Here is a 15,431-nt window from a genome sequence, read left to right as displayed (position 1 = left end):
TAGACTGGGGGGGTGGGGTTGCCTTTGCTTTTTTTAATGGATCAGGTAGAGGAAACAGTGTCCTGACTTGGATGGCCCAGGCTAGCCTGATCTTATCAGATCTCTGAAATGCAAGGTTGGCCATTAGTACGTAGATGGGAGGCCACCAAAGAAGTCCTCCTCATCTCTTACCTTAAAACTCCTCAGGGGTCAGCTGCAACTTGACGTCACTTTCTACCACCAAAGGAAACAGAACATGAGCACATAAGATGAGCCCTTCAGACCAGAAAGTAAGGGACTTCATATGTGGAGAGGAAGAGTTTAAATCTCTCCTTTTTAAATTAAAAGTTAGGTGTGGATGAGGACTAGTAGATTATAAAATATTAAAATGGGCTTAGGATAAGGTTCTATCTGACCACAGGTTTAGCGGACAACATAAAAGTTTGATGTAGAAGAGCTAATCAGACAAAAACATTATTATAGAAATAGACGGACTATTGCTTTAGATCTGCTGTCTCCTTTTCCAGAAACAAGTGATTATCTTTCTTCACCAAAGAGGATAACATTAACAGGCATTCTAGAAGGGAACAGAATATACTGGAGAGTTTGAGAAGAACCAAGTATCTTGATTCATTGGTTCCCCAGACTGTTGTTTACATCTGAAGCAACTATGTAGATTATTGACTGAAGACAGACCATTTTTCCCCTGGACAATTGAAAGTCATTTGAAAAAGGATTGCTGCTCATGAAGGGACATGCTCATCCAATTTTCACCACCAGTAAATGGATTTTGTAGATTTTTGAAACAGCAAAACCTGTTGGACAAGGGCTGACATTAGAGATGCCAGGTCCCCTCTGGCAACTGGCAGGAGGTGGAATGGGTGAGTGGAACTTATGAGAGGGTATGTGTGCAATCCTTGTCACCACACGATGTCATCACTTCCAGTGTGACCCAGAAGTGACAGCATTGTGCCAGGACTGATTCTTTAGCACTTAGCCAAAAAATATCGCTGCTTCTGCCCCGCCCCCCCCCCCCGGCGCAGTTTTTGGCTGAGTGCTAAAGAATCATTCCTGGTGTGACACCGTCACTGCTGGATCATGCCAGAAGTGATGTCATCACATGGGGACACCAATTGCATACTTCCCATTTTGTTGGTCTGCAATCCTCCCACCAATCATCTGGGGATTGGCGGATGACTGAATTACCTAGAGTTTGCCCACTATAAGCAAGCAAATGGTAAGCCTAGCTGAAATGTGTGTACCAGGGGAATAAAGCCTCTCTCAATATGATGCCAACTCTGTTATAAATTATCCACCTTGCTGTTCATGTGTGTTCTGGGTAGCTTTTCTTCTACAAGCCAAACATATGTTTATGCAGGAGATCTGTAGATCTCCCAGGGTTTCTTTTCTTTTTAAATTTTAAAAACAGGTGCCGGGAGCTTCACATTTGACCAGAAAAATATTGCTGAAGGAATGTCTAATTCTTTCCCTTAGTGCCCTTTCTTCAATTGACATTTCCTTTCAGCTGCTATAAGTACCTGTATTTCCCCTTGTAGTACTGAGAACAGCTAAAGAGGGACTAGTTTAGAATGGGAACTGCTGCATATGAAAGAGTGAAACACTCCATTCCTCTGGCATTGCTGCTTAGAACTGAGCTTGTTTGACCTGTTTTAAAGTTAGGGGAGGGGGGAAGGCTGGGAGATCTGATCTTGAATCTCCCATGTTGTTTGACTCTGGATAAAAGAAATAAGGAGGAAGTCTTCCATGCTTTCTTCCGTCTCACCTTCTCTTCTATCTGGTCCTCTTACAGCCGAGATGGACAATGGGCAGCGAGGGTTGGACCCAGACCAGCTGCAGCAGCAGCAGCTCAAACTCCGTGAAAGGCAGAGATTCTTTGAAGAAGTTTTCCAGCATGATGTAGATTTCTTCTTCCCGGTATCTCATCTGCAGATTGAGCACAGGAGACGTAAGTTCTGCTTGGGATATCATACATATTTATTTCGTTGATTAATGTTTTACAGTACAAATGATTCATGAGGCAGTACATAGTGCATTAGATCACCTTGTAACAAAAATCAAGGGCTTTGCCTTGTTTCCTTTCGGTTAGGAAATGGACACGTTGACAGTGCAATCCTAAGCAAAGTTACACCCTTCTAAATGCCGTGGATGTCAATGGGTTTAGAAAGGTGAAACTCTTGTTTAGTGTTGTACTGTGAGAGTACGGGTCAGCAGTGGTCCCACTAGGGGTAAAGATGTGCACTGTGTGGGCTAATTTATCAGGAGGTGTTATAGATTCCTCTGGGTAATGATGATCTCTCATGTGGCTCCCTTGTCTTTGGAAGCTCCCCTTGGCAGCATTTCCTCCATGGAGGTGAATGTGGACATGCTGGAACAGATGGACATGCTGGACCTCTCTGACCAAGACACTGTGGATGTGTTTCTCAGCTGCGGGACGGAGGACAACAACAACGTTGCCACTCTCTTACCAGGTACACACGGACTTCTGTCGCTATGCCCATCGCTCATTATTAAAAAGGAAAGGAAAAAGGGAAATCCAGTCAAAGACAGGGGATACACAATGTATTGTTCAATGGATTAGCCCAGTTCTGTCACTGAACCTGTGGAGGAAGGTGCTGTGAAGAAAAAAGATGGGCATTTTTGTAGCTGTGATATCTGGACCATTTAAAGTTGGAATCTCGCTGTGTTTTAGTAGGTAGTGAAGATCATAACAGGGAGAACAAGGAGTGCTGTTTGTGTGGTGGTGGGCAGATATGATCAGCCATTGTGGAACTAGGAACCTCAGGGACTGAGTTTAGGACTTACATGGGGCACAACTAGATAGGATGGTGCTCCTGGGTTGGACTCAGGGATGCCACTGCCATTTTAGTGCCTTACAGGGGAGATTTTAAAAGGCAGTGTGGCGGGACCAGGCTGCCTTGTGGTCATCCTCCCGCATCTTTTCAAGTGTCCCTTCACAGCTGTTTCAGCATTTTAAAGGTTCAGGGGGAAACAAGAGCGCCTGGTCCTGCCACAATGCAGGCCTGGCCAGGATCAGGCCCTTGGCAGTGGCATCCCTGGGCCCAATGTCTAGTTCTGTCCAGGGGTGATCTATCTGAGAATGCATATGAATGCCCTTTATTCAACAGCAGAATTCCAAATACTTAAAGGAAACTTGTGTTTTCTTAAGAGAGGGTAGCGAGTTCCATGAATTCCTCCCTCCTGCCGTAGCCCATGTAAAATTTTGGCCATTTCCACATGTCTTACCGGCCTCTGGAACGTTGCTCAAAACACCCGGAAGATAGCTTCTCGCACAAAATCACACCAGGAAGATGCTATGTCACGCAAAACTCTGGATGATAGCGTCTTCCTGGTGTGATTTCGCACGAGAAGCTATCTTCCGGGTGTTTTGCACAACGTTCCGGAGGCCGGTAAGATGTGTAGAAATTCAGTTTGTTTCTGGGGGAAAGGGAATCAGCAGAAATCACTTCTACCAGAGACCCTGGAGAACTGCTGCCACTCAGAGGAGACAGCACTGCCCTCGATAGATCAATGGTCTGATTCCGTATACAACAGCTTTACGTGTTCACAATACAAAAAGGCCTTATACCTGGTGGCTAAAATTCAGTATGCAGTCAGTCAAATGGCTATCTATCTATCTATCTATCTATCTATCTATCTATCTATCTATCTATCTATCTATCTATCTATCTATCTATCTATCTATCTATCTATCTATCTATCTATCTATCTATCTATCTATCTATCTATCTATCTATCTATCTATCTATCTATCTATCTATCTATCTATCTATCTATCTATCTATCTATCTATCTATCTATCTATCTATCTATCTATCTATCTATCTCACCTGCACTCTCATATTAGGTAGTTCCATATTTTTAAGTAGAGGGGTGATGGCAGGATATAATGCAATAATGTGGTGTGGATAGGTGTGTCAGCTTGTTGCTGGGCGACAGCCTGGTTTAGAAGCAAAGGACTTATGGGGAGAGGATTTAGGGAGAGTTAGGCAGAGGAGGGGAGAGGAGTTAGGCAGAGGATTTATGGAGAGATATTGAGCTAGGCCAATGTTTCTTAAACAAGGGTCTCCACAATACTTTGTGAGCCCCCTCAGGCCAGTTGACATGAAAACAAAACCCTCTCAGTTTTCTAGGAATGGGGAGCAGAGACTTTCCACCTCAGAGTAGAAGCTGCCACCACCCACATTCACTTAGCTTCCAGATCTCAGAGAGCTAATCAGAAAACTTGCTGATTCGTTGCCAGTAATTGATATATTGAATAGACCAGATTCATAAATACGTTTGGACCTGCTTTTAAGATTTGTGATTTCAGGTATGCAGGAGCTATCTGTGGGGCTATCCCCAAGACACTAGTGAAAAATACATAAATCCAAGAGTTTTTCCACTTACCTATTTAGAATCAAATGCTTGCATCTTTTCAAATCTGCACAAGATGCATGTTGTGTGTCACAACAAATCCTAGGCTCTCTTTTACTATATTTATTTATTAAAACATTTGTACCCCACCCCCTCTTCTTCCTCACCCCTACCAAAAAAAGGATCCCAGTTATGGTGACCAGTAGATTTCACAAAATGTGTTCTGTTTACAGGCATTCCCTCTGAAGAGAGAGAAGTTATAGAATTTTAGCAGGATGCTTTGTTCAGGATGCAAAAATCATTCTACTTCCAAGACAGCTTATCAGACACTGGAAGGAAAAGACTGAAGCTTGTTTCAGTTGTGTGCCAAAAAATTAAATTGATATGTCTTTGGTGCATGTATTTCCATCTCCTGGCTTGAGAAATCCAAATAACTGAGAGCATGTCACATGCCACCTTTTCATTCAAAAGCCATCACGTGATCCATCACATGCTCTGCTCTTTCCACAAATTGCTGCTTCCCGCCCTTCTTCCTGCTGTTTTCCATTATGAGTCCTGGACCATTCCTTCTTCCTATTACTAATCCTACAACTTCCTTTTAAAAGCATTTTCCATTCTAAAGAAAAAAAATGTATTATTTCTATTTCTGGCCCCTGCGTGCTCCTTGGATCCTATCCAGACAAGAAAGGATAAAGGAATAAGTGCCAAATATGATGGATCTACTGCTCTAGCACATTATTCAAACTTGCAGTGTTGCAGAATTGGTGGAAATCAGTGCAACTCTATATATGAGTATCAACACTCTTTTTAACCAAAAAGTACTGAGCAAACAGGTTGCTCTGTTGGTGCCACTGACAGTACTTTGTATGTCTGTGCACATTTCTGAGCCTTATGTAAAGGTTTCTAAGGCAGAAAAAGGCAGAAGAGATGAAATGTGGTCTGGGTAAAGGGACAACTGGGACTGAGTGACGTAGCCTGTAACCTCAGCTGGACAGAAGGAAGACTGTTGGTGCTCTCCTAAGCAGAGTTTCCCCAAGTTTGTTGATTTCAATGACTTTAGAAGGGGCATGTCTGCTTAGGATTGCACTGTGAGAGAACCCATGAGAGGCCTCTAAAGAAAAGGCAAAGAACATTTACTACATTGTTCTAGCACCTGGTGATTCCTCAGTGGTAAACAATCTAAAGGAGATTTTGCTAACTGGAATATGGAATTGTTTATGGAAATGTCCTTGATACTGATTACACTAATCTCACACTATGTAATCTGCCTAGAGTCTCAATGAGAAAGGCGGACTATAAATGACATAAATAAATAAATAAAAGCTGGTGGCAAGCTCCAGGGGAGTTTGTCTTCCATATTTTCACATTCACCTGTCCTTTCTTCCATGCAATGAAAGAACTATCTGCCTGCCTGCCTTCTTCTCACCTTCCTTAGAGCCTCTAAGGTGGATCAGAATTGACTAAACCTATTCCAAGAGTTTTAGCGCTGTGGATACTGCTTGTTCAAAATAAGAGGAAACAGCTGAAACAAGCGACAACCGAGCCATGCTTCTCCACGTTTATCTCATGTCCTACCAGACTGAGAATTTGTGTTTTGGAGTATTTGTTGTCAGTGACTGACATGTAGATCACCTGCAGCTATGTCCTCCATAACCTGTGTCCTCCGTAACCGTCGCACAGAAGCATTGGGAGAGGTTGCTACACAGGGACAGTTTCAAACAGGCACTCCCCCTAAAATTTGAGCTGGCGCATCCAAACAAGAAGATCCTACTAGTCAATTCCTGCACTTTCAAATCAACTCTGCTCAGTTCCTCTTGGCTTTTGAGAATATCATAGATCCCCATGGACTCATTTTGCCTGGCCTGGAGAGGGAGATGCTGGGGGCATCGGGGAAGTGCACTGGCAAGACCATGCTTGGCATGCAGAAGATAGCATATTTTATCCCTGGCATTATCTCGCAATAAAGGATTTCAGTGGGTGGATGTTTCAACACTTTCTGTTAGGCAGTACTGCTTCTCTCAGTCACCTCCCACCAGAGAATTCATAGCAATGGCTGGGCTTAGGGAAAGGGAGAGGGAAACACTAAAACTGACCCATTGTCAGCGCTAATCGTTCCTCTTGCTAGCAGAGAATCCCACAACAACCTGGTTGCTGTGTTGGGTATATAGCAAGCAGAGTTGCAAATGATTTCCTTTCCCTTAATTCCAAGCTTTTACCAGTAGCATAATCTTCATCATCATCAGCATGCAAACATGCTGGTCTCTGTGCTGTGAAAAGCATCATCTCTTGATTTCTGCAGATCAAGCAGGAGATGGCCAGACGGCTTTTTTTCTGGTCAGCTGGCAACTTGGAAGCAAATTCTTATGCTCAGTTCAATCTGCCCTTTGTTGAAGTTTCTCAGTTTATGAATGACAGTTCTGACTCATCCTGTGATTTCTGCTATATCTGCAGCAGAGCATAGGAATCTTACTACATAATTGAGTAAGCGTCTTTGAAATGACTCGGCCTCTTTATCCTGGTTCAGGTGCAGACAGGGCGAGCCTCTGGGGCATCAAAAGGGGTCCTCAGGTCAGCTCCGCCCCAAGCCTTCCACCCAAGCCTCTATCTGCTGCTGTGGCAGCGGGGCAGCATGACTTTCCTGCCCTTTCCCTCCCCCCAAACATTCCCCTCCCAAGCCTGGAAATGCAGCAGGGGGGCATGGGGGGAGCGTGGCTTTCCTGACCTTTCCCCCAAAAAGCATTCCCCTTCCAAGCCTGGAAATGTGGCGGGGGCGGGGGGCGAGGGAGTCAGCGCGGCTTGCCTGCACTCCCTCTCCAAGCCTTTCTCCTGAGCCTCGATCAGTTGTGGGGGTGCATGGGGGGACCTGTGGAGGCCTGATTTAGTCACCATGCCTCTGCAAGGCAAATAGACCTGGCCTCTGGACCTGCAGAGGCCAGATCTACTTGCCATAGTTTTGCAAGGCAGGTAGACTTCACTTCCAGACCTGTGGAGGCCAGGTCTACTTCCCATGACTTTGTGAGGTGAGTAAACCTGGCCCCCAGATCCACAGAGGCTAGGTATACCCACCAATAGTTTTACAAGGGGGATAGACGTGGCCGCCAGACCTGTGGAGGTGAGGTCTACTTGCCATAGCTTCGTAAGGTGGGTAGACCAGGCCTCTGGACCTGTAGAGACTAGATTTACTCATAATGGCTCTGAAAGGTGAGTAGACCTGGCCTCTGGACCTGCAGAGGCCAGATCTATTTGCCATAGCTTTGTGGGGCATGTAGACTTGGCCTCTGGACCCGTGGAGCCCAGATCTACCTGCCATAGATTTGTAGGGCAGTTAGACCCAGGGCAGGTAAATCCATCTTCTCAGAGGCCAGGTTGATGGGGGGGAGGTGGGGGAAGGCACCTCCGAGGGCACACTCCCTGCTGGTGCAGCACATTCCTGTGCACTGCAGTAGAATGATTTCAGCCCAAAGTGGGCCCAATTTGACCCACTGCAGAGCGCAGGAGCGCTCCGGGGCCCTCCCCCCCAGCAGTGCTCCCAGGCTCTGCAGCTCCCTGATTCAGCCTGTGGAGGTGGCAGGACAGATGGAGGTGTGGAGTGTGGCAGGACTTCCCTAGCCCAGATCAGGGCATTGGGGAGGGGGCAATGCCAGACCCAGCCGCCCTGCCCTTCTCCCGATCAGAGAGCTGGCTAGGGGGCAATGCTGGGCCCGGTCACCCTGCCCTCTCCCCACCCAGATCAGGGTGCTGGGGAGGGGGCAATGTCAGGCCTGGCCACCCTGTCCTCGGATCGAAGGGATCAGGACGTGGCAGAGGCGGCAATGCCTGGCCCACCTGCCCTGCCCTTTCTAGAGCCTGTTGTATTTTTTCTCCACAATGGGCTTTGTTACTAGTGTGTCATAAGTTTGGGCCAAATGTAGAGAGAATGGCACAGAAAAGCTGGCTGCGCAATCATCCCATAGAAGCTCCCACACCTTGAACTGAAAGGCCACAAAACTGATATCTTCCAACATTGAGTGAAAATGTGAGAATTATTTGCAACAATAAAGGTTGCTTCCGCACAAGGTTTTGCTCTGGTTTGGCACTCAAACTGGAGTAGGTTTTTCTGGAACATTCACAAAACATCAGCTCCTAATCATCCAATATCCAGGGTTTTCCGTGCTATGCTGTGATCTTCCCTAAATCTCTTTTGTTACAGTCTTTTAGGAAAGCTCTCAGTCAAAGCATGTTTACAATGCATTTGGCCAAATGCCAAATTAGCCATGTGCCACAGGGCCTGATTCATGTGCTGGAGGAGCTGTTTTCCCAAGCCAAAATGGCCCTGGGCAGTACTTTTGGCTCATTATATGGAGCCCCGGCCCAACTCATAACCAAACAGATCATGAAGTTTGGCCCTCTATGGCTGCTGCAAATGTCTCTGCTTTCACAATGGCAATGAGCTCCACGGGGAATCCTTGTAGGTGGAAGTAACTCCCCCCCCCCATTCTAAACAGTGTTTATTAATCTGTAAATCAACGCTGATCCTCTTTTCAAAAGGAAAAGACAAATTAGATGCAGTGATAGCCAACACCACTACCGCCAGACTGTGATGATTGTTGAAGTTTAAAATTACACAGGCGTCAAAGCCATTCATCTCCATCACCTCCCCCGCCTCCCCCCCTCCCATGTATTTACTCTCAAGCTGGAGGGCTCTGTGCAAGAGGAGGCACTGAGAAAGGAGACAAGGCCCTGTTATTCTGGAGTGATTCATCCAGAGAGGGTGACTCAAACATTTTACCAGCAAAGACTGCTGCATTCCAGTTAAACAGCCTCTCCGAGGAGGTCTCCAAGTTGTGTTCTTCACACGCCTCACACAAAAGCTCCTGTTGCCAAACATGGAGAAAGAATGCAAGGCTCGTGTACCTATAACGACAAGACTGGGGATTCATGACGGGATCGGCAGCCAGGCTCTTGATAGAAGGGTTACAAGGTCATTGGCTCCACCCACCCCACTGTTAGTGGGTCACTGGGTCAGGCATTCAGCTGTGGGTCCCCCTTCCCCAGTGATTCATTAGCAAATTGGATCAAAACAATAATGCACAGCCACTGGGATCACTGTAGCAAAACTATATTTTGGGTCCCTGAACCATCTGGCACCACTGGGGACCAACCAGTATACCCAGGTAATTCCTCGACAGCAATCAGAAAACGTATATAAAATTCCATATACTATGTTGCAGAATTCAACTTGTTTCTAGAATGGAAACTTTCAAATAAGTATTTTTTGTCTTGGCAAGGAATGGAGGACTAGAAATGGAGGAGTTGGGATTTGTGCTGTCTGAATATCGGCAGGCTCTGGACATAGTAACCATAGGTAGAAGGATAAAATGTTGTGCTAGATGTAGACTGACTTCTGGATTGCTGGGTGCTCCAACGTCTGCCTTTTCACCAAATAGCTCCCACTCATTTGCTCATTTTTCTGGATCATAAGATTTAGATATTTGTTTCTTTCCCAATTCTTCTTAAGTTTATCCTGCACCAGAATTCTATGCCAGATATCAGGTTCTGTGCTTGTGCAGCAATCCCAGAGGCCCAACGAATCCTACCATCCTACTTATATTTTTTCTGTGCCTGCAGTAGTATCAATACAGTCCTTCAGCATCCCAACAGCGGCTACTGACACCTGAAAACTCCACGGTACAAGGACCACAGTCCATCTGCTGAGCAGTATTAATTTGACACGACCTTGCAATGGAAAGCACGCTGCTGCCTTGCTATATGGCAAGGAAAGAACCACCACAATACGGGCAGCTGAGTGTTAGAGGAACAGAGACTCTCTCAGTTCTCATTTTACATCTTACATCTTACATTTTGCTGCTTGTTTTAAAGAACGAACTGTTGCAGTGCAACAGTTAAAATTGCCAAAGATGTGCTTCTTTATAATGTAGTTCCAGGGGGGAAGCCATATTAGTCTGTTGTGGCAAAATAAGCAGAACTCCAGTGGTGCTTCACTAACCCAATTTATTCCACCATAAGCTTCTGAGTCAGAGCTCAGTTCATCAAATGCATTCAAAGTCCACCCATAGCAGCTAATTGTATGTTTATCCTACCCTATTTATCAACAGTTGGAAATAGTTCTGACCCCCTTTGAATGGACAGGTTGCTCTTTTGATTGGTTCTTGCTTTATACTGGCCTCTCCTCATAACTGCTGTCCACTCCCCACCCCCGCTTTCTGTTGTGTGAACTGTAAAATATAGAATTTCCTATTTCAGATGGACACTTTACAAAATGGTTGCAGTTCCTTACATTCAGACCATGTATGAATATATTCTCTGAGACAATTTGTGTGTGTGTGTGTGTGAGAGAGAGAGACAGACAGACAGACAGAGACAGACAAAAATCACAATGCTCCTGGATCTGCAGCAACGATATATGGGCATTTTCTCTTTAAATTGTGAGCTGCATACCCATGTTTTCGTTATCTTAACCAACTGTGTCTATTATAGCCAACTGGTAGAGGATGGTGTGTTTGTATGTATGTTTGAGGGAATAGCTGAGTTTCTCTGTCCAAAAATCTTGATGGAGCCACTATGGCACAGGGTGGGGCAACCAAATACCATCTCATCAGCTGCTTGTTCCATTTTTAATTTTTTTTTCTCCCCTTGGTCAGAGTCCAACCACTACCAAGAAGAAATCTCTCTGCAAGTGCCCAGCACGGCCGAGATCAAATCCCGGATCTCGTCCACCTCTTCTGCCTCCACAGACCTGAACAGCCTGGACACCAGCGACGAAGGGGCCGAGACGCCTGTAGTGCAATCTGATGAGGAAGAGCTGCAGCAAGACAGCCCCAAAGAGCAGGAGACCAGAAGTTAGCAGAGGGGAAGGAGGAGGGGGGGGGGCTGCTTTGCTCCACATCCACCCTGCCGCATGGACTCTTCCAGCATGAGATGGTGAAGGGACTTGGCTGGCTAGCTCTTGGACTCCTCTGTATGCCAGCCACTGTACTCGGAGAGCCCTTCCTCCTGGAAGATGGTCAGTGTGTGGTCAGCAAAGGAGCAGAAGGGGAAATGGGGTGAGGTGTGAGGGTGCTGTAGAACTTCAGAAATTAATTCTCCAAGCTTTTTATGCTAACGTTACTGCTTCACTCACCCTGAATTACTTGTGGCTCCAACCACAGCTATTTCAGGCGAGGCCTTGGTGTTCGAATGCTTGCTGTCTCCTCTCTCTCTCTCTCTCTCTCTCTCTCTCTCTCTCTCTCTCTCTCTCTCTCTCTCACACACACACACACACACACACACACACACACACACAATATGTTTAACTATAAAATAGTAGAAATTATATTCCTTTCAAATTAACAAGGATGATGTGTGTTATTGGGAAAGAGCCAGTGAAGCATTCTGGGTAGTAAGGATGATGAACCAATGGCTGAACTGTAAAGACACTAAGCTTCACTGGTGTCAGAGTTGGGATTTTCCGTCAAATACTTTATTTTCACACATACCTTGGAAGGCAAGAACCAGCCCATGAGAAGAAATTGGGCTTTAGGGATCTAGTGTGGTAGTAATGAAGAATCTACTTGCAATGGGCTTACAGGACTTGTCACGCACCAAGCTAGTGGAATCTGCCAGCTATATATGGTACCCCACCAAGGTCTTGCAAAACTACCTGTTTGGGGCATCCGTATGAGAATCCAAAACAAATAGATCATCGAGTTCCTAGAAGAGGCTCTGATACAAGGCTGATATTCAGCTTACTAGGTCTCAAGAGTTGCTTAGCCCTGATTTAGGTCTCTATCTTGTGAGCAAAAGAACCTTGAATTGCCATTTTTAAGGGTCTCCTGGTATAATGACACAAACATCATGAACTGAATGTCAGGAAGTCCTTTGTTCAAACAAACTCACAAGGTGCCTGTAGATAAGCCACCATCTCTTGGTTTCAGCCTCTACAATATAAAGATAGTCATACTGGCCCACCTTACAGATATGTTGTACAGATCACTAATGTATGCAAGGTGCTGTGGACACTCATTGCTAGGTATTCATATCTCTGGACATTTCTAAATGGTCTCCACTGCTAATTAATGGGGAATGTTAAATTTACATATTTAAAGGAATTAATAGAAATTTTGCACAGCTCGGGGATAAGACTTTACACGCAGAAAATTCCAGGCAGGAGTCCAGGCATTTCCAGCAGAAAAGATCTCAGGTACCAGGGTGGGAAAAGACTTCTGCCTGTGACACATATCCACTGCCAGTCAGAGTAGCCAGTACTGAATTAGATAGAGCAATGGTCTGAGTTTTAAACACTCTCGGAGAGATGGCATCTCTAGGCACGGCTGAGGTCACACTGCTTGTTATTCACACATCAATATCATGTAACAGTGACAGGAGTAGCTATGGCTCACAGGCAGGGAACATCATGCTCTGTATCTGGAAAGTCCCAGGTTCACCCCCTGACTCCTCTTCTTTAAACGATCTCGGAGTAGCAGGGTTAGGAAAGAATGTTCTCTGCATGAGAGCTTGAAGAGCTGCTGCTAGTCAGAATAGACAGATAGAGTCAGAATAGACATGTAAGACAGTATCAGATACTTCTCTATCACAGACAAAAAAGAAATAGGCGCAAACTATGCATAGGAACTATTTGGGGGAGGCAATAATACAGGGTGAAACAGTCCAATGGTGAGTGCAGAAGGGGTTTAAAACAAAATAACTTTTATATATTAGGGCCCGAATACACGTTACATTTTCCCCAAGGTTTGCACAACCCACGTGTGCTTGCAAATTCCCCACTGATAATTCAATTCCCAGGCGTGTGGGGTCCAATTCAGATTGGGACTCTGGTACTCAAGGAGAAGGGGCTTCAGCCTCCCCTGATGTCATTTTACTGTCCTGAAGCAGCTTCAGGAGCTATTTATCGCATTGGGTGTTCCACTGATGAGGTACAGTTTTCCCAGTGGGACGAAATGTACTTCCCTGGGGCCATTTTGAGTTGGGAAAATGGTGTGGGAAGGAATGCTTAAGCCCCTTCTCCTCCTGTCCTGCAATCCCAATCTGAATAGGGCCCTGCAGTCCCAATCTTAATTGGGCCCTCATGAATGGGAATTGAGTTCCCAGTGGGGAACTCACAAGCACATGCCTTATGGCAGCCCCAGACCAGACTGCCATATAGTTATTCACTAATGGTTCCAGTTAATAGCCTCAATGTGTAAAATGGCTCTATCATTGCTGAAACAGCATATGCTATTACAAAAGACATTCACTTTCCAGCAGAATCCTATAATTTATTACGTAATACTGAATGTGTGAACTCCCTACGTGAGTATGTGAAGTCACCCCAACTCTTCTTGGTCATAAGGTTGCCCTCTTGCACCATACACTGTCCAGCCACCTATAAAGCCCTCAGCAGTTAAAGCACTTCAGATTCCTCCTCCACCTTCCTTCCCAACTGCTGTGCATCCGAGCTGAAGTTCTGCTACCCATAGTAGACTGGAGAAAAAGTGTGAGAGAGGCACCACAGCCTCCTCATCTCCAATTTTGAAAATTAGACAAACAACGCCTAAGTTACAAACTAAATGCATGGGTTCCCATTGGGTCTTGAGCGATCCATTGCACGTGTGGCGTGAACATTTCTATCCTCCCAATTCTAGCATCTCCTTGGCATGTGTTGCAAGAACTGTAAATGTGGAACCTTCAAGTGGACCAGGAATGTACAGTAGAATGCAGCAATTGGCACCTGGGGGGTAAATAGGAACACATCGTGTAGGAGGTTGCTTTCAAATAATGAATAATTTGTGTAACTGTTGTAACAATGTTTTTCATAATATTTACACTGTTCATCTCCAATTTAATGTTGAGATAGAGGACTGTCATTTGCAGAAATCCAGCTGAAGTTAAAAGACTGAATCACTGGCAGAGCATCTGCTTTGCACACTGCCAGGTTCAATCTCCTCCACCTCGTTAAAAAGGGATCAGGAAGTGGTTGATGTGAAAGGCCTCCTTCCACTGAATTGCTGCTGCTAGTCAAACTAGACAGTATTAACCTTGATAAACCAATGGCCTGACATAATGTCAGGTGACTTCATGTGCCATTCAACAAACACCTGTTATTTTCCTTGCTGCAGTTCTAAGAACCATTCTGGTCCTCACATGAACTCATTCAGTTACATGAATGCAAGTTTCAAGTAGCCTGAGACGTTTTCAAAATTATACACATCCTACAGAGAAAACAAACTGTGTGTTTGTGGTCATATGTGATTATCGTAGACAAGCACCTATTGCTACTGACATGCGGTGAGGAGGTGTAGTCTAGCACAGCATCCCATCATGCATGCACACTGCAAAAATAAAAATGCATATGCAGTTGGCATGCATGATAACAATACAGCTTACATGCTTTCTTTTAACACAAATCATCAGTAATGTTTGAAGCAGCCCTCAGGTTAGTTGAAGACCTCAGGTCTGGTTTAATCAGGCAGGTGGCATCATAATTTAAAGAGAAAAACAATAACCACCCTTACTGTGAAAGTGGAATATTCTTAAGAAAGGGTGTATAAATAAGCCAGGGCCTGCTCAGTTCCTGGGGTGTTCCCCCCAGTTGCCTGGCACAGGCGCTGATTCAACTCATCAGCCAGCCCCCCTTGGGTTGAGGCTGCAAGGTCTAGCATTAGAGCTTCCATCCAGGTGCAAATGAGTCATGATTTCTCCAAATACAGCTCTCTTAATTGCCTTTCAGACAGCTGAATAGAAAGGGAAAGTCTGGAAAGAGGAAGTGACTCAGGGCACTACATCAGGTGGGTGGAGAAAGAGTTCTGTGAGAAATCTGGCAGCCACAGACAACCTACCCGAAGCTGTGAGGAAACCAGTGGAAAAATACAGACAGTGACAGGGTTAACTCGTAAACTCAAGTTGCTTCCACAGGAGCCATTTCTTAACAGTTTTGTTGAAAATATATGCCAGGAACCTCATTTTAGCATTTGATGTGCAAGTTTTCAGAGCAGAGACTTGAAGACAGTATAATAGAGCCATAGCTAGCCATGGTACATATGTTTAATGTATTGTCGAAGGCTTTCACGGCCGGAGAACGA

At 45.2% G+C, this 15,431-nt stretch overlaps 1 protein-coding gene across 3 annotated transcripts in view; it reads left to right on the top strand.

Moving 5' to 3' along the window:
- The window catches only part of DBNDD2 (dysbindin domain containing 2), a 36,376-nt gene extending 20,945 nt beyond the window's left edge, over positions 1–15,431 (top strand). For all 3 annotated transcript variants that reach the window (XM_054981006.1, XM_054981007.1, XM_054981008.1), the window contains 3 exons: positions 1,790–1,945; positions 2,322–2,468; positions 11,016–15,431. In XM_054981006.1, coding sequence (XP_054836981.1) covers positions 1,790–1,945; positions 2,322–2,468; positions 11,016–11,218 — 506 coding nt within the window. In that variant the 3' untranslated portion in view covers positions 11,219–15,431. The remainder of the gene's footprint in view (positions 1–1,789; positions 1,946–2,321; positions 2,469–11,015) is intronic.

Source organism: Eublepharis macularius, chromosome 5, assembly GCF_028583425.1.
Source record: "Eublepharis macularius isolate TG4126 chromosome 5, MPM_Emac_v1.0, whole genome shotgun sequence".
Classification (NCBI taxonomy): Eukaryota; Metazoa; Chordata; class Lepidosauria; order Squamata; family Eublepharidae; genus Eublepharis; species Eublepharis macularius.
This window is presented reverse-complemented; position numbering and strand designations above follow the sequence as displayed.